Source organism: Cygnus atratus, chromosome 10, assembly GCF_013377495.2.
Source record: "Cygnus atratus isolate AKBS03 ecotype Queensland, Australia chromosome 10, CAtr_DNAZoo_HiC_assembly, whole genome shotgun sequence".
Taxonomy (NCBI): domain Eukaryota; kingdom Metazoa; phylum Chordata; class Aves; order Anseriformes; family Anatidae; genus Cygnus; species Cygnus atratus.
In genome coordinates, this window is record NC_066371.1 from 4,376,914 (window position 1) to 4,403,617 (window position 26,704).

Sequence of the window (26,704 nt, forward strand, 5' to 3'; positions counted from 1 at the left end):
TCCCATTTGAATACTCAGAAAGCACACTACTGCTCAGTCCATAACAGAAACTGGCAGCACAGCAGCTGGGAGCAGAGCCCTGCGCACAGAGGCAGGCAGCTACCACCAGAGAGCAACCTTGTATACTTTTTCTGGGGAAACCACTGAGCTGGGAAGGAGCACATCTTTCACGAGTCTGTCTCCTTTTAAGTGCTTCCCAGTCAGTTGAAGGTACAATAATTGAAACTTGTCCATCAATCATGTTAGCAGACAAAACAACGTTGTTTCTCTTCTCTTTTTCTCCGAAGTGCTCTAGCTTGATCGGCTTAACAACAAGAACAAAGGCACTAAGTCAAAAATCCCACTTAAATGTTTTCAGGTATAAAAGCACATCGTCTGCGGGGAGGGGAGGTGCAGAAATCATTGTTTAGAAGCATTCTAGGGGAATACTGGAAGGGCGAAGAGAATACCAAGAATACAACGCGTGCGCGCAAAATAACTTTGGGATGAGCAAAAAAAATGCCAAGACATTTGCATAACGTCTGCACATCCGCAGCCCTCTCATCCGAAGCAGCTGAGGTATGTGTCCAGTGAAACATAGAAAGGGATTTAGCAGTGACTCCTACGTGTGCTTTCTTCCTAAAAGCGGGCTTTGTGCTTTGTCAGTCACTGTGAATGCAGGGGCAGGAGGGCAAGGACGGTCTGCGCTCTGCAGCACCAGGTAAATGATTTTGTTGTTGTTCTCTGGAGCGGGTTTTCTCTTTTGTCACCTGCCTGTGTGAGCTGTGACATCCCTCACCCTCCAGGCCCCCCCCAAAGGCGCAGAGCTGCCCCCGAGCTGCTCCCAGCTCTCGAGGTGCACTCTGCTGTTCTCACAAACACGTTTTTCTCCAGAAATCCCTGCCAGGACCGTGGCAGGTGCTGATGTATGTGGGTGAAAACTGGGGCAGCACTGCCCCAGGATTCATGCTTCTGGGTTCTTCTTTTGCCTGTTTGTGCAGTAACATTGCACCGGGTCTGAATTTTTATGCATACGTTTATACAGACTGATTGAGCAGAGGATTCTGGAATGGGTCTAAGGTTGAAGCAGAGCAGAAGACAAATCTCTCTGTGCAAATCTTTTCCCTTTCTACGTCCCCTGGGGAAAAATGTGTATAAAAAAAAACCAAACAAACAACAACTAAATAAGCAGTGGGAGGCACTGGCAAGTCCATAGCTGCTTGAGCAAGAGGGGGACCAGCACGTCCTGAGCCACAGCAGTGCTGCTGCTTCCCGCGTGCCATCGACGCTCCCATCTGCAAGCACCGACCGGTGGTTTTAGTGAGGCTTAAAATTAGTGGGCTGTTGGTTACTGCATTTACTGCTGTCCCCACGATGACTTATGTTTTCGGCTCTAGATGAGTATAGTTGAATTAGCTAAGACGTGGACATTAACATAAACGTGGTGTTGAGGTCCTCGGTACGTCGTGCCTGTGATGCCTGCTGCCGCCTCCAGGTGCTGTGCAGCTGCACCTGGGACTTTGCTGAATGCCTCCTGGGGTGGGAGGGGATCTTCAGGCTGCTCTTTCCCGGGTGGTGCAAACTGTGAAAATGCTTTGGTTAGTGTTAGGCCAAAGGCAGGTTTTTCCTTCAGCTAAAATCCTTGAAATGTAAGACAAGTCCATCAGGGACCAAGCACGTTTCCAGAAATTCTCATCATGCATAGTTCTGGTCAGATGGGCAACAAGATTCGACCTGCGGTTGTTACGTTTTACTGTTTTGTTTTTTTTTTTGATGTTTGTTTCTTTTTTTTTTGTCCTTACAAAAGTTTTATTTTTAGATAATTTTCCAAGTTAATTCCGACCCTGTTGCAAGAAACTCATAAAGCTGCTATTGCTCAGTCACTCCTGGTCTCCTCGTTAAGGTAATACAACGATAAGCAAAGTTCACGGAAGCTGCCTACACGGGAGGAATGGAACAAGAAGGCATTTCTGAATGCCGAGGGGTTTTAAAAGCTTCTTTGTTCAGAGATAGGGAAAACAACCTGTTAAACTTCATCCTAACAAAGAGAGCTGCAGATTTAAGGCTAGTGAAAGGAGTCATCTCTCCAGATGTAGGTTGGCATGTGGGTTCACAATCACAAATATGACTTATGATTCATCCCCAGCACACTGGTGATGGGGGGAGAGAGTCTATATTAGGACTCGTGCTGAATGGAGAGGGACAGCTCACAACTTGAAGAACGCCGAGAATGAGGTCATACAAGATGAAATGTTTCAGTATTGCCAAGCAAACATTCATTTGCTGAAAGGGAAGACATTTCAAGTGGTTTTCATAGGGACCAATACTCATTTGCCAGCAGACGAGCATCTTTAAGGTTGTCTGAGGCTCAAGCACCGTCCTACCAGGCCGTCAGGTGCCGCTCCAGAGCACACGGCTGCTTCTGCAGCCTTGCTGCCCTCAGAGGCACCAGGAAACCACGTCTGGAAAAAAATGGTCCTGCCCAAGAGACGTCTCATGACAAGTGCACGGTAGTTTTCAGAAAAAGGGGAAAAAGCTACAAGGCTCCTGAAAAAATGCTTGTGGCGTAAATGCTAACCCTTGTGATTCAAGGAGTACAACATCCTCTAATTATTTGGGGCATAGGAAGATTTTTCTCGGATACTCTCTTTTTGCTATGACTCGAATCTAGAAGGCTGTTGCCTTGCACAGGAGTGCCATTTTAGGGCCAGGATACAGGGTGAGGAGAGCCACTGGCTTGATCATTTTGGCATTTCCAGGGGTGCAGCACTGTGTGCTCACAGTCAGCAGAGACGCTGAGCGTACTGTCCTTCGCCTTTTGCTTGAGCTGACCGTCTGAAAGTCTTTTGTTTGTTTGTTTGTTTTCCCCTTGAATCTCACAAAAAATAAACCCCCACCACCTTCAGAGGACCGTCTTGTCATGCCAGTGGCGTGGGCAAGTGCTGTCAGTCAGCTGGGGCTGGTGTCACCCGTGGGAATGGCCAACTGGAGTGACCAGAGGAAGCAGTGCTAGGGAAGAGTCTGGGGTGCCTCACCTGGGGAAAAGCAACGCAGGCACTTCTATTGGGGGTGATGGAAAGCGTCTGCCTCCCTCGTGTCGCTCCCGGTCCCAGGGTTGCCCTCTGCTTTGGGCAGCTCCCAGCGGTGGCCACCCCATGCCACCCTGTGCCGCTCGGATCTCCTCCGCACCGAAGCAGAGGCATTACGGTGCCTTTGAACACGCTTATGCAAAGCAGACAGTTAAACCCCAACTTCCATATGCTCGTAACAAGACATCTTCACTGGCTGAATTTGACTAATTTAGTGATTACTATCAGGAGAGAACAGTCTCTCCAAGCCCTCCAGCTGTTCCAGCATGGAAAGCCTCTTGCCTCCCTCTAAAGGGCTGCATTCATTTCCTCTGTGCTTTTTATCTAATTTTGTTGCAATAATTCAGCTAGTCCACTCTGACCAGCTGTTCTTCAGGCCTCCTGGCCTGCGTTGCTTATACAAGGCTGCTGGTGATGATGTTAAATCAATCCTTCCAACAATTTTGCATCTGTCCTCGGCTCTTGGAGTTGTTCCAGCTGTTCTCAATATGCAGCTGATAATTTAACAACCCCCCTCAGTGGCTCACCAGCTTCTGAAACCTCCCAACTGTGCTCTAGTTTCACGCTCCTCAGCCTGACAATCATCATCGATAATACGTACAAGTGACACTTCCAATAAATTAGCAATAGTTTAAGCTCTCGGTAGCAATTTACAGACAAGGCGGCCTGCCTGGGCTCTCTTTGGGCTCCGGGATGGGGATCTCTCCAAGCTCAGATGTGGCGTTACTCTGAAGGTCACCTTCACTGAAAGCTGGGGGACTTCTGGTGGCGAGGGAGACTCCTCAGGGTGGGCAAGAGTCCCAGCAATAGTCCTTAGGGTGTCTGTGGGGGTAAAGGATAGATCAAGAGGGTCCTGGCTCCCTTTTGTTCACGCCTGGCTCCTCTCCTGGGGCCGTTTCGTGCAAGCAGGGAGAGCTCACGTGTTCTGTTCAAAATCCCCTTGATCCCACAGATCACCTCCCTTCTCTTCACTGTGTGTCAGCCCCCAGGGCAGTCCCCGTGCTCCTGGCCTGCTCCGATACTGGCCGAGTTTTCTGCTTTCGGTGTCCTGTTGTGAGTATCCCCCTTCTCCTTCTTCTCTGCATTTGGGCTCCGCTTCACAGAGGCACTTGGCAGCCAGCGCAGCAAGGAAGCTCTGGCTTTGCTCTCCTTTTTATTGCCAGATAGACAACTTCTGTGCTTTCCGTGCCTGCATATTCTCTTCTCGTTGATTGGAAAAATCTGGCTACGGCTTTCTGGATGCTGCACTGTCCCTTAAATCCTCCCAGCGATGCCGAGGCACTGGTCTGCACCGTAATCACTGAAGGATTACAACCAGTGTCATTCCACATTAGTGGGATTATGAAGTAAAATTGGCTTATAGGCTCCAGCGTGCTGGCAGCTTACCCCAGCTGAACAATAGCTGCCGTCCCTTCCGCACACCCGCCCCTGCGCTGCCTCCCTGCCAGCCTTCCCATTGATTTTAAATTTTACTATTGACTTTTAAAGCACTCAGGGGCTTGGGGTTTTCCCGTGTCATTGATTTATTGCTTTCCTGGGAGCTGGGACAAGCTTCAAGATCTTCATCCATCGGCCTGCTGTCACTGTCGGGGTTTCGCCCTCGGATTGCAGCAATGACGTGCTCTGGATCTGGCACTAGTGGCGCTCGCTCAAAATTTGAAGCCCATTTGTTCGTGACAAGGCGGTTGTTATAAACTGTCCTTAATGCACAGCGGACTGAGACGGTTGCTGCAGCTTGTCCAGGTCCCTGCTGCGGCCGGCACCAGGGTCACGCAGAGGCACAGGACAGGTTATGGGAAGATGCTGCCCAGCAGGTCCCGAGTTTTGGAGAACTCATTAGGGACTGTTTGGCCCCTCAGTCTCCCGAGCGGTGTGCCGAGTAGCGTGGAGAGAGCCTTTTCTGAGCTCATTACTCTCATTTTTCAGATCTTTAGGAGGGAGAGGAAAAGCATCATTTTTTTTCCAGCCCTCCAGTCACTGGATGAAAGAGCCTTTAAAGCTTCCATCAGAGGGTGATGCTGTCAGGGATGGCTGATTGAGGATGTGTGAGGCGCGGTGCTGCAGGCAAGTGCTGTGCTGCGGTGGGTACTGAGGCAGATAGGGAAAAGCGTGGCCTCTTCCTTTCTGCAGCAAAGAAAGGGGCTTGCTGTGCCAGCTCGAGCTTACCTTTAATGAACTTCCTATTTTCCTTTTCATGTCACTGGGATGCCTAACTTTGTGCTTTTTTTTTTTTTTTTTTAATTAATGACGAAGTAATTGGTTACAGCACAGGCTCTGTGCCCGTTAGCACAGTTGCTCCAAGACAGTTATACTTCCTGATGCACCCTCTGCGTACAGGCAACGTGTTTGTTCCCTGAATACATGCGCTGTTTAATATCACACGTCTCCCTTTTGAATTTTAAAGGAAAAACTAATAAAGAAGATCATTGCATCATGGCAGTAATGATGCTAATTTCTCACTGGTACAGCAATATCTTGGGGATGTTTCTGGAAGGTGCCTTGGTGAATTCTTAACCAAGTTAATGAGGGCTCTCTGAATTGAGTTCCTGTCTCGGACAAAGACCCCCTTAACTTGACCCAACCTGGTTGCATCTTCAGTATTAGCACAAAAGTTGTTAGGCTTAAGTGCAACCCATGTTTACTCTGACTCGCCGTACCCCTGTGTAGCCATGGCTCTGTGCCTGTGCCCCAAGGCCAGACGCTGTGCCCATCCAAGCCCCAACTCATGGCCCATGCTCGTTCCCATTCAGCCCCCTGTGCCCCAGGACGAGCACAGGAAACATGTGAGAGCTGTAACTCTTGGTTCTTTTCAGATTTTCATCAGAGAGCACAGTTAAAATTAATACACTGCACAAGAGGACGGGGATGGCTCAGGTCTTGCCGAAGAAATTTAATTTAAAGCTGTAGCTTTGAGAAGGGTTTTGTTCTGGCCTTGTGCAAGCAGCCAGCATGAGGATTTCTGCAAGCACCAGGCTCTGCGAGGTCAGAGCTGCAGAAACCTCGGTTGTGCTGGAGAGCTTCCCTGAGCTGCCTGACACCTCCTTGGGTAGAGAGGTGGCTCCATGCAGTGCCGAGGAGTTGCTTGGGGCCGAGGGCATCCCCTGGGCAAGGCCGGGTGTGGTGGGGATGGCAGCGTGTCCTGCGGCTCTGAGGCTGCACCCGAGGGTGGCAGCAGGTGCCAGAGGGGACAGAAGTGCCCAAGGTCGTGCTCCCAGCGCCACGGCTCTCTGGAGAGATTTTCTGAGCAAGAACAGCGTCCATTAGGGTCTGTTCCTGCTCTGGTGTCTTTTTGGTGTAAATTGGGCAAGTGATGCATTTTCCAGACTTCTCTCTTCTCCTAGCAGCACTACAAACAAAGAGTACTTATTGCAGTCCAAGGGGTGAAAGCATTGCAAGACTTCCTTCATGTCATAGTATTTCTCATCAATCCATCAAGAAAATCCCCGGAAAGTCCTGAATTTCACCACAGAGATGATTGTCGTGCTTTCCTTTCCCTTGCCTGGCTCTCTCTTACCCTTCCTGCTTCTGTCCACCCCTGGGGTGCTGCTCCCTGAGGCCGCCCCTTCTCTGCTTTGTCCTCTGCCAACTTTTGATGTGTCTTGTAGATCTTGTGGTCTTGGTGCTTGCCTGGGAGAAATTAGAGGCAAGGAGGTGCCATCCATCACCTGCTGTTGTGCTCCCCAAAACCCACAGTGCACGTAGCTGCAGCAAGACTGTGCCGTGCTTGTCCTCGGAGTTACAGCCCGTATGCAAAGAGTGGAACAAATGAATGAATAAATCATTGGCATTGTAACGCTGCAGACAACTGGAAACATGATACAACTACTGAAGGCTGGATCTGCGCTTCCCAGCAGTGTTTGATGTGGGACACAGAAACTTTACCCCAAGGGACTTCTGGTCCCTGGGGACCTGGTTTACGCCAGCGCTGGAGATCAAAAGCCAGGATGTGGTGTTGCACAGCTATAGTAACTGCTGTCCAAATTGTGCTCAGCTCCAGGTCTGGTGAGACAATGCTAAAATGCAGCCATTGGCAGGCCAGGAATTAAACGATTTGTGTTGGCTGGCTCAGAGAGGGGATTCACTGTTTTCATCACATGCCAGTACTGGGTCAGCTGCGTATGGAGGAAGAGAAGAGGCTTTCTAAGGCTTTGCGAATTGGCTGGACACCAGAACCTGAGCCCGGCTAGATGTAGATTTTATCCTTACAAAACTCATCTTCCAGTAGTGGAAATGAGCAGGGCTGGGTTCCCGTCACGCAGTTGGGGGTTGCTGTAACCGCTGCTGAGTGCTCTGGATCCTCCGAGAGTAAAATCATTGCATGAAGCACCGAAATGCCAGATGTGCTGCTAAAGATTCCTATAATGACTTTTTAATATCTGCCTATGCCAACCATTAAGCCCAGTCCGGGCCCTCACTGGGACAGGGTGAACCTGTTTCTTCCCAGACAGGAGCACCTGGTATTTGATGTTGAACCAGAGCAGCCCCAGCTCTAAGGGGACCACACCGTGGGCTCCTCCTGGAAACAAACGCGACGTTTCTGCACTCGAGACCCCCACCGGGGCCCCTCTTCACAGCGTATCTTAACGTGGGAGAACCGGGAGAGATTTCTTCCATTTGAAAATGTGTATCCCTGCATAGTCTGGATTGCGCCCTCAGGGAAACCTTATCTCATCTGTAGATCACTGTATATTAGTCTACGGCTCCTACAAATATGAATTTAAATAGTCTATTATCTCAAAGTGCTGTTACTGTTATTATTCCCACTTGTTGGTTGCATGCTGTATACAGAATATGTTCCAAATTCATTACCTTCCATTTTAAGTTGCATAAATTTGTAGTCTGCCCTTTCTAAAGAGACGAAACCTGACTGTAAAATTTATTGAACAGTTGCTCCAATGTAGCTTAATTAGTAACTTGCAAGGATTTAGAAAGCCTCTGAGATGGCTTGAAATGCTTGAGTTATTTTATTATAGGATTTGGGGTTAATATTCCAGATTAATAATACATATGAGCATTTATTAAACTCTGGGCAACACTTACAAAAAAAAGAAAAAAGAAAAAAAGTTTATCATATTTGTAACAGCCTCAAGGGAAAGAAACTTGTAACTGGCTCGGGCTCTGCTCTCTTTAACTCTGTGCTGTGTGGTGGCTGAAGCTTGGGGGAAGGCTGAGCTCCATGGAGTAGGACAGGCTTCATCTCATGGGCTGCTCTGTTGCTCCTGAGTTTTCTTCTGGGGACAAACAGATGACAGCCTTTAAATTGGGGTGCTCTGCTCAGGATATAGAGAAGGGGCTTGGAAGGCAGCAGCTTTGTTCCTTAGAAAATGCAAATTCCTACAGATATGTTCAAGCTGGGCACTAAGCTTCCAGGCAGCAAGGAACACCCTCTGCTAAAGAAACCATGAAGCAGCATTTGACATGTGCTTTGGAGTGACGATGGTCTCAGCAGGCCTGCTCTTGATGGCTCTGCTGTGCCACGACAGCCCATAATGCTGGTGCAGCACAGGCCTCGGTTTTCTTCAGCACTTGCAACTTGCACACAGCAACTGAGGTGCAAAAAAACGTGGGGTATTCTGTTAGGGCATGAAGACTTAGGGGTCACTGGTTTAGAGAAAGCAGCAGGAAAGTCTCTGCGTAGGACGAGTTAAAACTTTCTTGACTGTGTGTTCGTAACTTTATGAGAACAAACTTTGTACAGATCTAAGTGAGAGGTACAGCATCAAAAATATGAAGGTGTTCCCATTTATGCCAGCAACGAGTCCTAACCAGGCTCTAAGGCGCACCCCAGCCTGCTGCAGCATGAGTTAAATAAAGAAGGACTTTTCTAGCTTGGAAGTAGGCCCTTAGGAAGCAAATCTGAAAACGATGCCGAAGGCTGGTGTGCTGATAGGGCAGCAGGCAGGACCACCGGACAGGCCCAGCATCCCTGCAGGTGTGGGTAACCCGTGGGCTGTTCTCCAGCGCCCATGAGTAGGGACCTGCTGAGCCAGAGCTTTAGGAGAAGGCATGGATAAATCAGTGTTTTTGTTCTGTGGGAGGGGATCAAACATCTCGACCAGCAAGAGGAGGGTTCTACCAGTAACCTCTGCAATGTAACTGGCTAAGGCAGGCATGTGGCTCATGAAAATGTGGTGTCGCAGCAGCATTTCTTGATGTTTGAGGCTTCATCCAAGGCACAAAACTCGTGATCATCCAACTCCAATGAGCAAATCTGGTTTAGGTTGAAGGCTCTGTTGCATGAAGGACTTACCTCTGCTCCTGCCCATTCAGTATCGCCAAGACAAACAGCCTCCTGCAGCCATCCAAATCAATCTAATTGTAAGCAACATAGAGTGGTGCTTTAAATATATCTCATTTGCATACTGAGAAAAATGTCTCAGCTTACTGAATATGGAAATTACCAGTGGAAAATTATTTATCATCTCAGTATCAAAATATCAGAGGTTGCCTGGTGCCTTTGGGAAAATCAATTGTGATATAGCAATATTTCTCACTTCCCCATATATAATGCGATCTGCCAAATTTAATCCAATTTTGCATTTGATGGTCCCCAGTAGGATGAAAAGGTGATGCTAATGTCATATAAACAATGCCAAGCATCATCCCCCATGAAATTCTGTGTGACAGTTGAAAGGTGCCGAATTATCCCAAAATAGTCTGGGGACTTCACAGTTCAGGCAAGCTGGCAGTTTGCAACAATGCAAATATTTTGTTCTTCACTTTGCTTCTGTTCTCTCTTTTTAATTGTAAATTGTATTTCAGTATCTGAAGCTAGTGGGTGAGGGGATGAAGGGGGTGCAGTAATCTACACCCTTCTCAGTAACAAAATGACATATAGCAAGAATGTAGGCGCAGAAACAAGGATTTGCTAGGGCCAAATCCTTGCGTCTTCGCTCACTGTTGGTCAATCTAAATCTCATCTGCTGCCAATATAGGGTAATTTTCCCTAAATGTAGCCAAAACGAGAGATTTTTCCAAGGGCATATCATGAGCCAAACTGCACTCTGTTTGCTATTCCCCTGTGTTCCCAGCTCCTAAGACACATTTTCTATTACGTGGACACATCATCACTAAGGGAACTCCTTGTTTTTCTTGTCTGCAAAAGAAATCTGATGTACATGTAGGATGTTAAAAACGTGTACGTTTATGGAAAACTGCCTGGGTAAAATGAACTTCTGGTGAGGGTTTTTGAGTGCACCCTCTGAAATGCTGCTCGTTCCCAGACCAAGGGAAGGACTAGATGTGTTTTTGTGTTTTCTCCAGTTTGTCTTGGGCAGCCTTGCTAACTGCCACTCACTTTTGACAGCTGGGGTCTATCCGTTTCACTGTGAAAGGTTCCTTTTTGCTTATATCCATGTGGGAGCTGGCCAGTTAATTCTGGTGAAGGATGGTGGCATCAGTGTTGTCTAACTGTTCAAATTTGTCAGCTGCTGCATACCTGCAGCACTCAGGGCATATTTTAGTGGACTGAAGAGCTTCCAAGTTGCCTATAATGAGGCTAATTGTCAAATAAACAATATGTTGGTCTCCATCACACACACCATGGGACCGAGGGACAGAAGAACTGGGACTTTGCACATGTACAAAGATCTCCTTATGTTTGGAGTAAGTTGGTGTCGGCACTGCATGAACGTGAGACAAAAAGTTTATTTTAGGTGATGCCCAATGCTTATAAGCATCTTCTTAGTGCATTTTTCTAAGGAAGGATCATGAATTTTCATAAGATCTCAGTTACCTTCTTACGGGCTTGAGTGGAGGGCAGCTTTTCTCTGAGCTGCTTGCAGTCAGGGTGGGCGTATTGGGCACGTTGCTTTGGGTGCAAAATGAGTGCAAAGGTAAAATCTTGTTACAGACATGAGTAATGTCTGTAATGAGTAATGAGGTTACCACAACACTTAGAGGGGGTGAAACTGGTGAGCTTCTAAACCTGTAACGTGCTGGATGCCAGTTCTTCGCTGCCAGATTACTGGCATTCAGCTTTGGAGCTGCCAACAAGCTGATGGAAGAGTTTCCTGTGGATTCGTTGTTCTGGAAAATATTGTGAGTTTATCTTGAAAGCAGTCCTGTACTTTGAGTTCCTTTGCAAACTGTTCATTGACAATACTCCTACATTTGTGCTTTCTTTGCTTTCTTTCATGATTGAGAAGTGCTTTTTCTAGCCTTTCACAGTTGGCAAGGGGATGGAAGGAGGGCCACCCTACCTGACTGTGGGTCCCCTCCCGTGGCACCATGGTCAGGCTTCACGAGGCCTGGCAGCAGGAGCTAAATGCAGGAATCTCTGCTCCAGCTGCAGCACAAGGTCTGCCCGCCTGCAGGGACTAGAGCTTGCTTGGGACTGGGATGGTGAGAGCAATGGGCCCTGCAGTGGGGAACACTTTGTAGAGCTGTAATCTTTGCATGTAGCCTTGCTGAAAACCCACAAGTTCCCTTATAGCAGTAGTCTCTTCTCTCTGGTTAATTCATCAGCTCTCCGTGCGCGTGGAAGCTGCAGTACCATTACAGCAGAAACAGGGACGTCCCCTGTGTGGGAGCAGCATGTCCCTCAGGCCTCCAGGGCTGGGAAATGGCAGCATGGGGAGTTTTATTTTTCACAAAGCCTAATGTTTGTCATTTCAAACATCATCCTCCATCACTCTGTTTGTTCTTCTTGTCTTGGCCTCAGGAGATGACTCCCACCTTGGGCTTAAAGCTCTGGTGAAAGAGAGGAATTGTTAGTTATAAACTAAATGCCCATCCTTTTCTTGCACGGCAGCAGCTGCCCTGCTCTTTGACAGCACCAAAGACACCCCATGGCAGTGCCTCGAGAAGAAGTTTGGTTTGGTTTTCCTCCAGGAGGGGTGGGTGCCTGGTCCCCCATGCCCTGGCATGTGAGGGGACGTGGCTGAGACCCCGGAGGATTCATTGTGTTGGGATTTACGCAGCAGAGTCACACCTCTGGCTATTCCACCGTCAAACAATTTTCATTCATCACTTTTGGCCGGCCCTGGAGCCCCGTTAAAGACCTTTTCCATTAGCTGCGATGGGCCCCAGGGTTAGCCGGGTGCTTGGGGCAGACCTGCCAGGAGGCAGGGCTCATCGCTGTGCTGCATGTCGCTGCTCCGTCCTTGTGTGGGACCGGGACACCCTGGGGAAATCTGGAGACCTGGTCCCTGCCCCGACACAGGCAGCAGGCACTGATCCTGCCTGGGGGTCTCACCTGGAGTGGGCTCGGGCAGGAGGAGCGGGGCTGCGGAGCAGCCCACAGCAGCTCCAGCCACCAAAAATAAAGCGTCTTCTCCCCCTTTAATTGCAAACATCAGACAGAAAATCCTAAAGGCAAAGTTAGCGTTAGACAATTATGAGACATCTTCAGCTAAGTGAGCCAAGGATCTGTTCAGATGCAGATCTCTCATACTTTCAATGTGAAATGGGAATTGCTGCATTATATGAAACATAACAAGAAGAGAAAAGCATATTACTGTTTTAACCCAACCTTTCCAAACAAATCTGTATTCACCCTGTACTGTAACAGGGAGGAAGGAAGCAGACAGAAATTTATCTTCTCCAGAGAGTGATACATCAGTGCCTGGTTCACAGGAACATTTTTCAGACATCTCAAGAGCACCATGCACAAAAATATACATACCATGAATTTCCCCAGCAGACAAGGGCTAGCTGGGATGACGACAATAGTAGGAAGAGCACGGACCAATAGCAGAAGCCTGGGAGGAGAAATCAAGATTTTTCCACTGGAAACCCAGTGAAAACAGCTAGCAAAAAGTTTGTCCACTCATTAGGCAAATGATTTGTGTTTCTGTCACTGCCCGTCCCCAGCGGGGCCCGCACCGCTGCAGCCCGGTTGTGGGACCCGTGGAGCTGGGTTTGCCCCAGTGCCACCTCCAACAAGTTTTATTGAGGCAAAATCAGCCAATATTGCACATCTAGAGGTGCCTGAGACCTCCTGAGAGACAAGTGATGGAGCAAGTAAGTAGAGTCAGGTCTGGAAAAGTCGACGGGGAAGGGGAAGCACTCCAAAAATATGACGACTTTCCACTTTGCCTTTGGCCGTTCAGGAGCCCGATTATACTGATGGGGTTTAGGTCTGAAAAATGTTAACAGGGCCTTAGAAAGACCCTAGCTAAACATTTAACTCTGTTGTGTTTTTTTTTTTTTTTTGCCAGTCTGCAGAAGCAGCTGGCTCCCCAGTTATTTCTCGAGAGGGTGTTTGAGGGCTGGGGAAGCTCTCCAGCAGCACAATGCCTGAGGAGCTGGCCCAGGGCACCTCTGGGGTTAACCTGTGGTGGAGGAGAGGACACCCATGTGCACAATGCCCCCATGATGCCTTATGGGCAGCGCATCCCAAATCGGTGCCTGGTTGCCACCACGTAGCTCGTCGCAGCAGCCGTGTCTGCGGGCTGTAAAAAAGTGGTTTTGCAGAACAGCAATGAGTCTGTGGAAAGAGTGGCCTGGGCTGGGTGATCAAAACTCAGAGCAGGGAGGAGAGTTTGCAGTCTCTTCTGGATCCCTGCGAGCAGCCAGGAGCCTGCATTTCCTCCTGGCCTGAGCCCTTGGAGGCCAGAGCTTGTCCTGGTGCGGGAGCTGCTTCCTTCCCACATGCCTCCTTGGCAATCTGGGCTGTGTTGGCTGCTGCAACGTGACGAGAGGCACAGTTTGAGTCGGCTGGAGCATGCTGAGGCTCTTGCAGGCTCATCTGATCAGCAGCGGCTCAGCGGGGATGCTGTGATAACAAGGATGCTGTGATTTGTCGCTCCCGCTGCTCTGTGTCAGCATATTCCTCGTGCCTCGAGGACAGCGTTTGATTAGTGAGAGAATTCCAGAAATGGCAGATTGCACTCAATTGGTGATGTAATTAGTCACGTAATTACAAATTACCTAATGCTGGAAGTATATTGTAGCTAATAACTGTCTGAGCCATGAGAACACATTTGGATCCTGGCTCTGGCCGGCTAGCCGGACCCGCGTTAGCGTGAGGACGCGTGGCAAAGGTGTGACCGCCTGCCTGGAGGTGCCTGGGGCAGGCAGGGAGGCAGCAAGGAGCTCGGGAAGTGTAGCACAAAGCGGGTGCTTAGGCCTCTTTCAGCGCTGCGATTCTACGGCAGGAGATTTATGCTCGTCCGGGAGCCCACTGACATGAACGAGCCTGGCCACATGCCTCCCGTGGCAGGATTGCGATCTCGGTTTAAAACTCTGGCATGGAAAACATGCCTGCTTTATGGAGCTCTAAAAAAGAAAATATTTTTGGCCTTATGAGGAGAGATTATGTGAGCGAAGATGGCAATTCCTTGCATAATTATTAAATGATCATTATCTCATAAGTATAAGCTTCTAAATAGCTTATTTGGTGTCTTTTTAAAGCAAACATTTGCTATAACTTACTCCAGAGTTCCCAGCACATGGCTTTAGATTTCCATAGCTTCATATTCCTCCACCAGTCAGCTGAATAATTAAATAGCTAGGCTGGAGATTTTATTATCCAGAAAATCTGCAATTGAGCATTTGTTGCCCAGAAAATGGACACATTTCTTGTCCGGATACATTCGGACAGAGTAGGAAACTGAATCTCCAGTGATTTCATTTATAGAAGTTTTCCAGGTGTTAAGTGATTTTAAATTAAGTGAAATGAAACACTTTCAGTCTAAATATTTCACATCTCTCTGTAAATGGCTGCTTCTATTATTGAAGGCAATGAGTTGCAGGCTCGCCCCTACATTTTCAGCATGACGAGTGAGGATTTAGCCCTGGGACAGCTATTAAAGGTGATGAGTGTCAGAGTGCCCATGTGCTCCTTTTCCATCTGTGCAAAGTAAAATGCAGGCAAAGAGACTTTTCACTTCCTCATCTGAGCAAAATGCCTCGCAGCTTGTTTTCTTCTGGCCTATCTGGAGCTCTGTGTTGTTGACACTGTAGGATAATTTTTCTTTCAGAAATGATTTGTGTTACAGGGCCTGGCACCACATCTTCAATAATCCAGCGAGATACACACAGCGTTAGGAGCTGATCGCCCAGAAAGGGTTTGACACAGCCCGGCTGCCTTTGGCTTTGGAGGTGGACGTGCAGTGGTAGCAGGGCAGGGAATAAGTGCTGCCCAGGACAGGGATGGATGTAAGGAGCTGGTCTCACCCAAGCGTTGCCCCAGGACGTGGCATAAGTTGAATGCCACCGCTCCAGCCCACCTATACAGCACACGAAGCCCAGGGCCAGACACCTATTTGGAGCCATCAGTGCTTTTGTGCTGCGGGAGCCTTTTTGGAGCCTCTCCTTGGGAAGCTGGGGCTGCTCAGGGGTGTTGGGGTGCGGGCAGATGCCAGACCTCAGCTCCTGTCCCCGCGGTGCCACCACCGGCTCAGCAGCGAGAGGCGAGCCCGGCTTCGTCCCCATGTTTCTGTCACAGCGCCTGCCGGCACGCTGTGTTGTGCTTGAAATTATCATAGCTTGCATAAAGAATGCTGGCTGCATGGATATTTTTAGGGTGATAAAATTACAGAGATGAACTGGGACAATGAATTGTATCAACAGGGCTTTCAGCTCCTGTTCCCTCGCGAGCAGCTCGTGCGTTATTTATAGCTGCATGCATGTGCGTGCATGGCTATGTGTTCACCTCTTCCCGAAAGCAGATCAAATCGTCCTGGCACAGACGATACCCAGTCTACGTTTCCTTGCTCATCAAAGGACCGTTGCGTCATGCTCCATGTCTAAGTCATACCTAGAAATGCATGAAGCGGAGCTTTTTTTGAGCTGAATTAAGATCAAATGAGTAGGCGGTGAAGCTACGAGCCTTTGATGTAGACAAACCAGGAAAGCTCTCTCCATGGCGAGGAGCTCGGAGCTACCTCTCCTTCCCAGCACAGCTCCCTATTCTTCCTACAAATTGCTTAAATAACTAGTAGCCTCAAAAGGTGCTCCCATGAGTGCTCACCTGCTTTCTGCTCAGCCAGAGCCAACATTCAACTTGTAACAAAGATCTTTGTGCTCTGCCTCCGTAATGCTGCAAAAGGAGTTGTAATAATAATTAATAACACGATGGCCGGTCGTGTTTTATGACCAGTGCAAAGGCTGGGGACAAAATTATATTTGGATTTTGGCCTGCTTGTTTCAATCAGGCTTCCAAAGCACTTTTCTCGTGTTTAAATACCTGTGAGTCTTCACCTAAAGCAATTGTTTCTGTCAGTTATTAGGAGGCATTGCAGTTGTTGGTTGATCTTCAGTGCAAGCTGTATGGCTGGGGAAATGGGCCGTAAATACCCACACCACGGTGGTCAGCGATGAGCTCTGGAGGGCTCAAGACTGCCTGTAACATTTTGGTGTGTTTTAGAGAGAAACAGGAAAGGAAAAGAGAAGCTCGGAGTGGCAGAGATGGAGAGGAGCGGCTTGGGAGTGCTTTGCTTGCAGGGATTCAGGTCAGGGCTGGCCTGCAAGAGGGGCAGGGAACAGCACCGTGAGGTTGGTCAGGCACAAGGCTCTCTGCTGCTCCTAAGCAATGCAGGCATATTGAAATGAAATGCTAAATGCTGCCCGTGGAGCTGCTTGCTTGACTATCATGTTGAAAGCTTCATCTGCCCATGTGCAAATGCAGCAGATAAGCAGAGTCCCACTCTTTGGACTCTTTCAGAAGGCGCTTTTTTCTTCTTCTTCTTCTTTTTTTTTTTTAATAAAAAAAAAGAAGACAACCAGCAACAACAAAAAATCCCACAATGCGCTCTGACCTGCAAAAAGGTTATTTTGCTGTTCATCTCCTTCCTGGAAGAGGTGTCCTTGCCTGTCCCAGCGCTCCCTGAAGCCCGCAGGCTCTGCCTTCCTGCCCGCCATGCACAGGCTGCTTCGCCTCTCTCCTTTTTGCTCGTCTCGTAAAGCAAATGGGACTGGGTAACCGCTAGCAGGAAGGCGAGGCAGCCTTATTTATATGCTGCTTCTCTGTCTCAGTTGCCCAGAGCGCTGTGCAATTATAGAACTCAGACACTTAAAATAACATCTGGGTAAGGAAACAAAACAAAGTGTAACTCACGGTTCACAACCAGTTCCCCCCAAAAAAGAAAGAAGATTAGCAGGTAATGGCTTGTCTGAAGAAATCCATCTGTTTAATTGCTTTGAGACCTCAAAAAGGCAAGACTAAGCGAATGCTCTGAGATGACCTCTTCTGCCAGAGGTGCTGCAGTTCTGATGCATGTTGAATTATTTATTTTTTTATTTCTATTTATTTCTTTATTTTTAATCGTGAAAGTAAGAGCTCTCCTTTTGGTCCAGTGGAACTTTTCCAAAGGACTGGCTTTTGTTTTCAGGCTGGCTGTCACAGCTAGGTTTGGAGAGGAAAAATCTGGGAGGATGATGAAGAGAGAGGCAGATCCTCTACATAAAACTGAAGGCCAGTTGCCCGGAGTCTGTCCTCTGCTTGACTTCCCTGGGGGTGAGGGGACAACAGCAGGAGAGTAAACATTACGGGAACAGAAAGCAAGTCTTCCAGTCCCACCTATGGGCTTGTCTTTACTGTATACCAAACGGTGACTGGTTGCAAAGAAACTGGGGAGATGGAGGCCAGGAGGAGCACGAAGGGTCTGGACACTCTTTCTGCTGGGAATCGTGTGCTGGGCTCAGCAAGCGTTGCCTAACGGCAGTGGTCTGATTTTGGCTTAATCCCCGCCACGCCGCAGGGCAGGGAGAGCGGCGATGTGTCAGGCACCTGAACTGGCCCCAGGGCTGTGCTGCCCCAAATCGCCGTGGTTTTAGCTCGCCCGCAGGGTGTCTGTGCCACACAGAGCGGGAAGGCTGCGGCTGGAAGCGCTGACAGCACCTGGTTTGTCGGGAAGCACAGGGCTGTAAGGAAACAGCCCCAGAGGGTGAATGTTAAAGGGTGAGACCTGGGAGTCTGCACGGGGCTCCCGGCTGCTGGGCAGGTCTGAAGCCAGCTGGAACTGGGAAGCTGAGAGCAAAAGAGTTTTAGGCTGAAAGGAGCTTTAGGAAGGTAACAGTGACGGCAGAGACTGCAGGTCAGTGTTCCTTGGACAGGAACTAAAACAAGAACCCTAACTGGACAAACGCTCCATGAGCGACCCACTGTGTGGAAGAGATGTCAGCCCCACGGAGGTCTAATATATTTGTTATATATTTATATTTTTATATGTTTTTTAATTTTAATTTTAAATATATTTATATATTTAATGTTTTTATATTTATGTTTATATATAATATATATAATATATATATATTTTATATATATATAATATATAATTATATAATGTTTGTATATTTAATGGTTTAACATATTTCAGTTAATGGCAAGTCAGTGGGTTTTCTGTCTTAATCTTTTAGGATAAACCAAAGCCTATTTAGCTCTCTCACCCTGTCATCTCTGTTTCCTACTATCAAGATTTTGCAATAATTTTAACCAAGTGGATAGAAGATATAAAAAAAAAAATCACCAGATTTTAAAAATGAGCCCCATTTAATTTCCCTAGAGGTGGCAAATATTTGTCACATTACTCAGGTCAGCAGTACAGCAAGCTGAGAAATCATCTTTTCACATTCTTTGATAAAAGAGCTTTTTTGGGGGTAGGATGCGTTGCTAAAGGAAGTGTGAAGCTAATTTTGATATAACCCCCTGTTGTTTGTTATTGAGCAGAAGATAAGCCCAGGCAACAAAGCTGAAATCTCCGCGCAGTGTTTCTGATAGCTCAGGGTTGCTGTGCCACCGGTTCAAGCCAGCCACAAGAGGTGGGTCCCATCCTTCCCCGTACGGTTTGCATCCACCTGTATTTCCCAGCTCTGGCTGCTCCAGCCCTACCACAGAGGAGGATGCTCAAGTCCAAGCTGCCGAGTGAAATGCCTCTCTGTACCTCTCTATCAGCAGAAGTTTCCTTGATCTCCGCGTTCCTGCTATTTCTCAGGCTCTGATGTTAGCGGCGTGAGCTGCCTGTAAAGTGACGTGAGGCAGGGCAGCATCCCCTCTCCTCCGAGCAGCCCTTCCAGGCTCCTCGCCTTCGTTGCCAGAAGGAGCTCGGTGATCTTTTGCAGCACCGCTTGAAATGACAAATTATAAATGAGTCAATTTTTCAAACTTTAGATGCTGCAACGATTCAACACAAACAAATGCAATGAAGATAATTAAAGGTCAAATGGAAACTCGGTATCGTTAAAGATCTGCCATCATATCCACGCAGACCCCTCGTAATTATGATGCATGCACAGTAATAGAAGCCTAATGGTTGCAAAATGTTCTTAGGATTAATTGGCTTTGGCAGCTTACACACTCACATGATTTTCTACATTTTTGCCCATCCTGACAATCATTCTGTGCTCTAGGCAATCTTTGCCTGAGCTGTCTGTCTTTATAACCATCACATTATTCTGGCTTTTTGAACATCATAGTGCGGTAGTTTGCCTCTCAGCACCCAGCATGGTTTAATCATGTTCTTATTTGTGCACTATTGTGTGGCGGATAGCTGTTTCTTTCCTTTACGGGGAAGGCAGTTTGCCCAGGGAAGGCAATGGTGACCCTGGAGCCATGAAAAGTGAGTTGACAGGACCCGTGGGACTGCAGACAGCGACTATGAGGGGGCCAGCGCATGGGGATCACTACAGGAATAGCGGGAGATCTCAGCATGGGCTAGGGAATGAATGCCACACCACAAATATTTCTGTGGGAATATTTAACGCAAATAATCACGGAGCAAGAGCTGGGAGAACGGCCTCCAAACCCGCTTCAGTTTGATAGACTCATTCCAGAGTCTGCAGAAATGTGGTTGCAGCTAGGCAGCATCCGTCCCCCACTCCCCAGAAACCCAACGTGCTCGGAAGGTGGCCCCAAGTCAGCGAGACCATAATCCAGTGACAGCACCTTCCCCTTGGAGGGGACACCACGCCACATCCAGTCCTGTCCGCATGGCAGCAGACGGATTTTACAGCACTGGAACCCTGACTCAGCAAGTGCTACAGCAATGCATTCGGTGAGATGATACTGAAGCATGTGCTGAAGTGCCTTGCTTGCAATAAAGAAAGGTAATGTGCAACAGGCCGGCCGCAGTATGGCAGATAACGCCTGCCTTCCAAAGGTAAAGCTATTCAAATAAATTGGCAGCAGTGTCAGCACTGAAGTAAGCCTTCGGTAGGATGAAGTGTTTCAAGAGACTGGTGAAAGTGGTGCTTTTTGCAGCTGTTGGCTGTGAGTTTCTGAAATGCTGCAGTATGTCCTACCAGTAAGACGCTATCATGTCAGACAAGAAGCACAGCACTGCTGGTATCTTGCAACACATCTTGAGAGAAATGAGAAAAATGTCCCCAAACCCATGTTCACGCTAGTCTTCGCCAGCCCTGCTCCTGCAGGTGAGGGTTTTAGTTATGGTACCATTTAGCTCTGCAGCACAGGGGATCGGGCAGAATCGTCCAGGGCTGAGCATCACTGGAAGCTGTAGGGAAGCTCTTTGCCCTGCATGCTCACAAAGCATGCTGATGGAGCCAGCTGAACTTTGAAATCTGGACTTGACTGAAGGGGAAATTTGAAAGCAAACCTCCAGGGAGGAACTAAGGCAAACTCTTACACATTTTTTTTTTTTCTAATTGAAAGCTCTGCAAACTCAGAGCACTGTCTGCTCACAGCTCTAGATGAAGCCTAGTAGATGGGAAAATCTCAGAAAAGTCCCTTCAATGAGCATTAGTTCATTCGTCTGGGTGCCCTCCTGCACACAAGCACAGGGGTACGACTGGAGATGCATCCTCCCTTTGTGGGGCAGAGCAGAATTGCTCCCAGCATTGCTAATCACAGAATCACAGAAACGTTTAGGCTGGAAAAGACTTTCATCAACTACAACCATAATGTTTGTGGAAACTTAAACATTTTAAAATTCAAATTAAAGCCTATTCCATCTAAAACTTAGGCTGGCACGCCGCAGAATACCCCTGTGCCATCTGAGCTTCTCCCAGCTGCAGTCCCTAGCCCAGCACAGACAATTTTGGGAAGGCGATGCTGTAGCCCATCGGTGTGCACCCAGCAGGCACCACCACGGGAAGGAGGGGAGCTCTGTAACCGGTGCTGTTTGGGTTGTGAGTAGCTCAGTGGGGCCGTGCTACCTGGAAACCTCTGGGCCGTGACCCAAATACCTAACCCAGTTGCCTTGAGAGATGTAGATGCCTTCTAAGAAACACGTTCTTTTTCAAACAGCAGAGCTGAAGGCAAGGTCACATTTCTGACGCGCCCGTACAGTGCGGCCTGCTGCCTGTTTGCGACAGCCCTTTAAGGAATGATTAACCAAACCGAACAGGCAGGCACGGGTACAGAGGCCCCATCTGTCTGAGGAAGAGTCAGAAGTTAATTTAAGTGACTTCTACAACATGTCGCCTAATTCCAGTGGCAGCAAAGCTAATTAAGATGGAGCTGGTCCAAGAGCACGGTGGTGTGGCAGTAGCACGGGGGAAGCGCTGCCACAAAGGCACAATCAAAGCGCGGTTACGCTAACGAGCAAGTTGGGCGCTGGGTACTTGGAGCCTGCGAGGAGGCGCTGAGCAGCATAATTAGCTGGGTATCTTGGTGCCATTGATAACTTCATGAATATTTCATACTCTTTTCCCACCAATCTGTACTGACAACTTGTGACACAGAACTAGCTGGGGTAAAATGCACTTAATATGCAGTAGCTGTAGCTGTAAATTTATCCTCAGACGTTATTTTCTTAAAGATGCTCCTCCAGGAGCCTGGCCGGCTACTCAGCAACTCATCTAAGCTCCGTAGGCCAAAGAGCAAACAGCCCTTCTCTAATGAGTGCTTTAATGGTCTGATAACATCAAGCAAGTCAGCCACGTGGCGCTGTGGCCCTCGTTAGGGAATGCTAAGTTAGTGGGTCTGGGAGGATGGGAGCTGCAGCTTGAAGGGGTCACTCCTGGAGAGTGGGTGCAGCCGTGCCTCCTCTTGCTCTGATAAGAGGTAGCAATTTTGTGCAAAATTTGCTTGGTTTTGTAGGGGTGAGGAAGGGAGGGAGGGAGGATGGATAGGTAGGTGTAGGTGTAGGTGTAGGTGTAGGTGTAGGTGTAGGTGTAGGTGTAGGTGTAGGTGTAGGGTTTGGGATTGATGAGTTTTCTTTTCCTAACACCTAGTTTACTAAAACTCCCCTCTACAAACCACCCCATTTGGGGAGGACGTGCTATAGCAAGCAGGGCAGCGGGGGCTCAGCTGCAGCAGTCTCTCCGAGCAATAAAACCGCCCATGGGGCTTTTGTGGGCTGCCCCAGGGGAAAAAAACTGGGGAAGGCTGAGGTCTGGGTGAGATGTGCGGGGTGGCACAGCGGCTGCGAGTGGGTCAGAGCTGCCTGGCTGGGGGTGCTGCGGCTGCACCACCCGTGGCCATGCCAAGCAGCACGTCCAGCACGGGCCCGCTTCCCCAGGAGTGACTAACAGGGTGGTATTTTCCTCTGGTTTGTTTTCATGAGTCAAAGGTAGGACTGAGACTTGCTTCAGTGAGGCTGCCCCACGTGCTCGGGCTCCCTGGCAGCAGGGGGTCCCAGGGGGCTGCTGCAGTGGGTGCCGTCGGGCACATGTGGGTGCATCGAGCACAGTGGGTGCATTGAGCACAGGGGCACCAGTTGGGACTGCGTTTGCATGGAGAAACGCCAGAGCTGTGAGGTGTGGGACCCACACCAGCGTGGTTACAGACGGGATGGAGGATTTCAGCACCAGTCAAGAAATAAGGAGTTTTGTTTGGTCCCCCGCAAGCGCCGCCCTGAGGACTGCCTGTCTGGACCGGCAGGCTCCGGGTCTGTGAGTTGCATGGAAAAAAAAAAAAGAAGCTTTTAGTAGAGAGGAAGGAATTGTGCACTTTGAATTGAAAGCAAGCTATATGTTTACATAAACCTCCTGTTCGTAAGCCAAGGCTGTGATTCAAGGGGCGGGTTTGGGTTAGCAGGAGTGAAAGCGGATGCTTTCCTGTCGCGTCTGAGCGCCTGGGTTCCTCCGTCCAGTGAACGTGCTCCCTCCCCACGCCCCAGTGTGCCCGTCCCAGGCAGAGCTCCTGGGGCTTCCTGCATCTGCTGTGCCCTGAAAAGACGGAGTGAGAGCACGGGGTGGTGGGGGGAGAGGAGAGGTCTCTGTCCTGCATGCAGGGTGGGTGGAGTGAGCTGCCCCGAAGCCTCTGTGCCTCTGGGTGTGCCACAGCCCTCCTCCTCGGGGTGTTTGGGGTAGAGGGTCAATGATGGGGGAAGCAGGAGGGTGGAGGGATGCTGGGTGGGATGCGGAGGCTGAGAGCAGCAGGTTGGGGACCCACGGAGGTGGGCCTGGGGACGTGGCTGGCGAGGATGCTCCTTCTTTGAAGACAAACTTGAGCCTTCCTGGCTGGCATGCACCTTGCCTTCCTGTACAGGGCGATCGATTTAAAACTCGATGCGTGTTTAAGCAGCACTTAATCAGAAGGGCCAAGCGTTAGTACTACATAATTCATTTTGTCTTAGTTAACTTTCAAGCGCTATGCTGAGAGATTAATTTTGCATCTCTCCGTATCATCTGTGCAATAGGAGCAGCAGCAGCAGCCTTGCCACAGATGTTGCAAGTATGTTCTTACATTTTATTCAGTTGAGTTCATTTTTATCTCTTTAATCGTAAAACTATAAAAACAAGATGATATTGGCACTGGTAATTATGTAACAAGCCATTGGGCAAGAAAGAGCACATTTGAAGTTGTGGTATAAGCAAAGGATATCTGGGGGTATTAACGACCTTGAGTATTGAAGCTGAGAGAGTGAAACAAATGTATGGGGTTACAATGCATTCAAAATACAGGAGGGAAATAATAAATCAGATGAATAGTTGTGAGGAAATTGAAAATTGTGGAGAGAGAGTAGCAAAACTACGTAGAGATTGAAGGACTTATGCCTCTTGCTAAGAATGGTAATGAGAGTATGCGATTTGAATAGGTCTAAACTGCCCTTGAAATATCATTATAACTTCTTTGAAAAGGCATTTACCGTTTGTATGATTTTTCCAAATGTAATATATTTCCTTGCATCTTTGTTCATTGAAAGCTTCTGAAATATGTCTGACATAAACCTGTATTGGAGTAGAAAATAACATAATGTTCCAGGAAGTCAAATCAAAAGCATTTTCTGATCAGTAGGGCTTCCACAGGAAAGTATCACTGTGCAGAGAGCAAAAGCATCCAGGTTAATTTTCTTTTCTCTTCTTTTCTTCCTCCTATAAATAAATGACCAAACAGAACAAAAGGCTTTACAAAGTGAACCATCACAGCGGTATGCCACTAACAGCAAAATGCCACGTATTAACTTCGTTAGTACTACTTATTTCTCTCTTTCTCGCAGTTATCTGTGACCGAATGCCTGGAAACACGCATTGTTGTGTCTGCTGCCGTTACACGAGGGCTGTCAGCACGGAGCCTGCGAGTGCTGGGCAGGCAGCAGGGAAGCCGGAGCGGTGCAGGACTCAATCCAAAGGTTATCCAAGTCATCAGGAAGCATCACGCTAGCTCCTGCAGCCTTCGGCGAAGATACAACTCCTTTCACTGTAGCCCCTGCAACAGGCGTTACTTAATAACCCTGAGTAGCGAAACAGAAGAAAATTTCTTTGAAAGTATGTGCCAATCTCCCAAATAGCATTTCCAGCAAAAAGGCCACTTAACAGCTACTACCGCTGCAGACAGAAAAGGAAAATGAGGCCTTCCTCACCTCTCCAGTGCCACAGCGCATCTAGTGCCAGGAAATGGCTCTGAAATCGAGGCACAGGCTTTCGCCACTGCTTGTTCCAGCTATAAAGAATGTGTGCGTTTCGGTGAGCTTCGAACCGGTGTTGTAAGCATCTTCAAGATGGGGTTGGCTGTGTCTTAGAGGTTATTGCAAGGCCCTTACAATGCAGGCAGGGCAGAGAATTTGTTTTAAAAGGTGGCTGCAAACACCGTTTTGTAAATAAAACTCACTTAGAAGGCTTTAGTGTTTTTAATGCAGCCTCCCTAATAAGGTCCCATAAGGGCTGGGCCTGTATGCAGAGATGTTGCCTCTTCCAAAGAAGACACAGGTTGCTTCCTTTTAACAACTATCCCTCTTCGTGTATGTAAAATCCATAGTTTTACTTTTTACTGGGGCCTGCAGAGGCAGAGGGCAAGAAGAGAAAGTGGGAATAAATGCAAAAGGAGAGAGACATTCGCTACCACCCAAACAGGTGGCTTTTTTCCCTTTCTTAAAGATTCAGTGCACCAAAGTCAGGAAAATCAAACTTATGGTTCCCCCAACAGCCATAACTCTGCCCCTGGCAGAGAAGGAGCGAGGCATAAATATAAGCTCGTACCCAGCAGTACATGCTACATATGTGCAGGGAGCTAAGTTATGGGTGCTGCGGGAGCCATGATTTTGAATGTCCTGACTTGTGAGTTTAAATTCTCCAGTCCAATATTCTGGGTAGTTTCTTTCTCTCCTTTTTGCACTTTGTAGTTATAAATTGTATTACAGCTCTTGGTCTCCTTTATGCTGGCACAGCAATTTGGATTATGTGATTGGCTGAAGACTCTCTTCTTCACAAGAAAGTGATTGCAGTCATTATTCGTAGATTTTTCAAGGCTGGATCCAGCTTCCTTTGTGTCACAAACCCTTAAGCTGATCTGTGTCACTCACCACTAGCATTAAAGGTGAGACAGGGAAGCGCATGCCATTAGTAGTCTGCATGGGATGCTCTGATGGCCTTCAGCACACTCTGCCTAGGTGCACTTCCAGTGGGGCAGGACTGGGTTTCGTTGTCCCACCAATTTGCTCTGCCAGCTTCGTGACAACAAACTTTCATGTCTCTTTTGAATTCCTACTTTGTATTCCCAGATGAGGCTTTCAGACATCGGGAAGATACTCATTAAGAGGGTGAAATCCAGAGCAGAGGCTGCACAGCGCCTTGGGCAGCACTTGGGAGGTAAGGAGGACTTTGCAGACCTGTTTTGGCACCCCCTTGGTACATGGGTGGTAATTCTGACTGCACAGTAGGTATGTGAAGGTGATATATGTATATGGTTGTATGAAGTGGACTTAGGAAGGCAGAATACCATCCTAAATGCCTCAATTGTTTCCTTTTGCTGTTGTTCAGACTGCCAGGTAAGTCCCTCCTGTAGGCAACTGGGTGTGTTTTGCTTGTGGAGGCAAAACCCAAGCCCATGCTGCATCTAAGAAAACATCTTTATCCTGTCAGTTCAAAGCTGGTCTTTTTGAGTCTCTTTGTGGTTCCAGGACTGTGTCAACCACCTTTCTGTTGCATGTTTGCTCCTAGTCAGAGCCAGTTTGTGCAAGCAGAGGTTAGGAAACTTTGGGGTTAATGTTAAAAACAAGTTTCAGTTGAAGTTCAAAGCTCTTTAATTATTTTAAAGTCCATCCCTAAGAAGGACAGCGCCTCAGATTCACATATAAGTGCTTTGATAAATAGAGATAGGTTCAGATATGCTTTTTGTTGATTTGTAACCATGGTTTGTAAGGTTGAGCTGGTGATGTATCACTGCCTTAAAAACACGTCCAAATGGCAAACCACCATCTATATATCCTGGCTGACTGCAAATCTTCAGTGTTGAACTCTGCGAACATTTTGCTGTACCAGACTCTGCGAAGGCCTACGTAAGAAGGAATAATGTGGTATAAATAAACTTTATCTGACTTTTTTTATAATGCTTCGTGCAAACTTAACAT

General features: G+C 48.1%; 1 protein-coding gene across 11 annotated transcripts in view; it reads left to right on the forward strand.

The window, feature by feature from the left end:
• Nucleotides 1-513: 513 nt before the first annotated feature.
• Nucleotides 514-26,704, forward strand: part of PROK2 (prokineticin 2) — a 47,632-nt gene continuing 21,441 nt past the window's right edge. For 2 of the 11 annotated variants that reach the window (XM_035546859.2, XM_050712874.1), the window contains exons 1-3: nucleotides 22,984-23,094; nucleotides 24,356-24,821; nucleotides 25,856-25,943. In XM_035546859.2, coding sequence (XP_035402752.1) covers nucleotides 24,753-24,821; nucleotides 25,856-25,943 — 157 coding nt within the window. In that variant the 5' untranslated portion in view covers nucleotides 22,984-23,094; nucleotides 24,356-24,752. Of the gene's footprint in view, nucleotides 701-1,457; nucleotides 1,475-1,798; nucleotides 1,883-22,983; nucleotides 23,148-24,355; nucleotides 24,842-25,855; nucleotides 25,944-26,704 lie in introns of those variants that run through there. The other 9 variants (XM_050712870.1, XM_050712871.1, XM_035546855.2 and 6 more) reach the window with 9 other exon arrangements.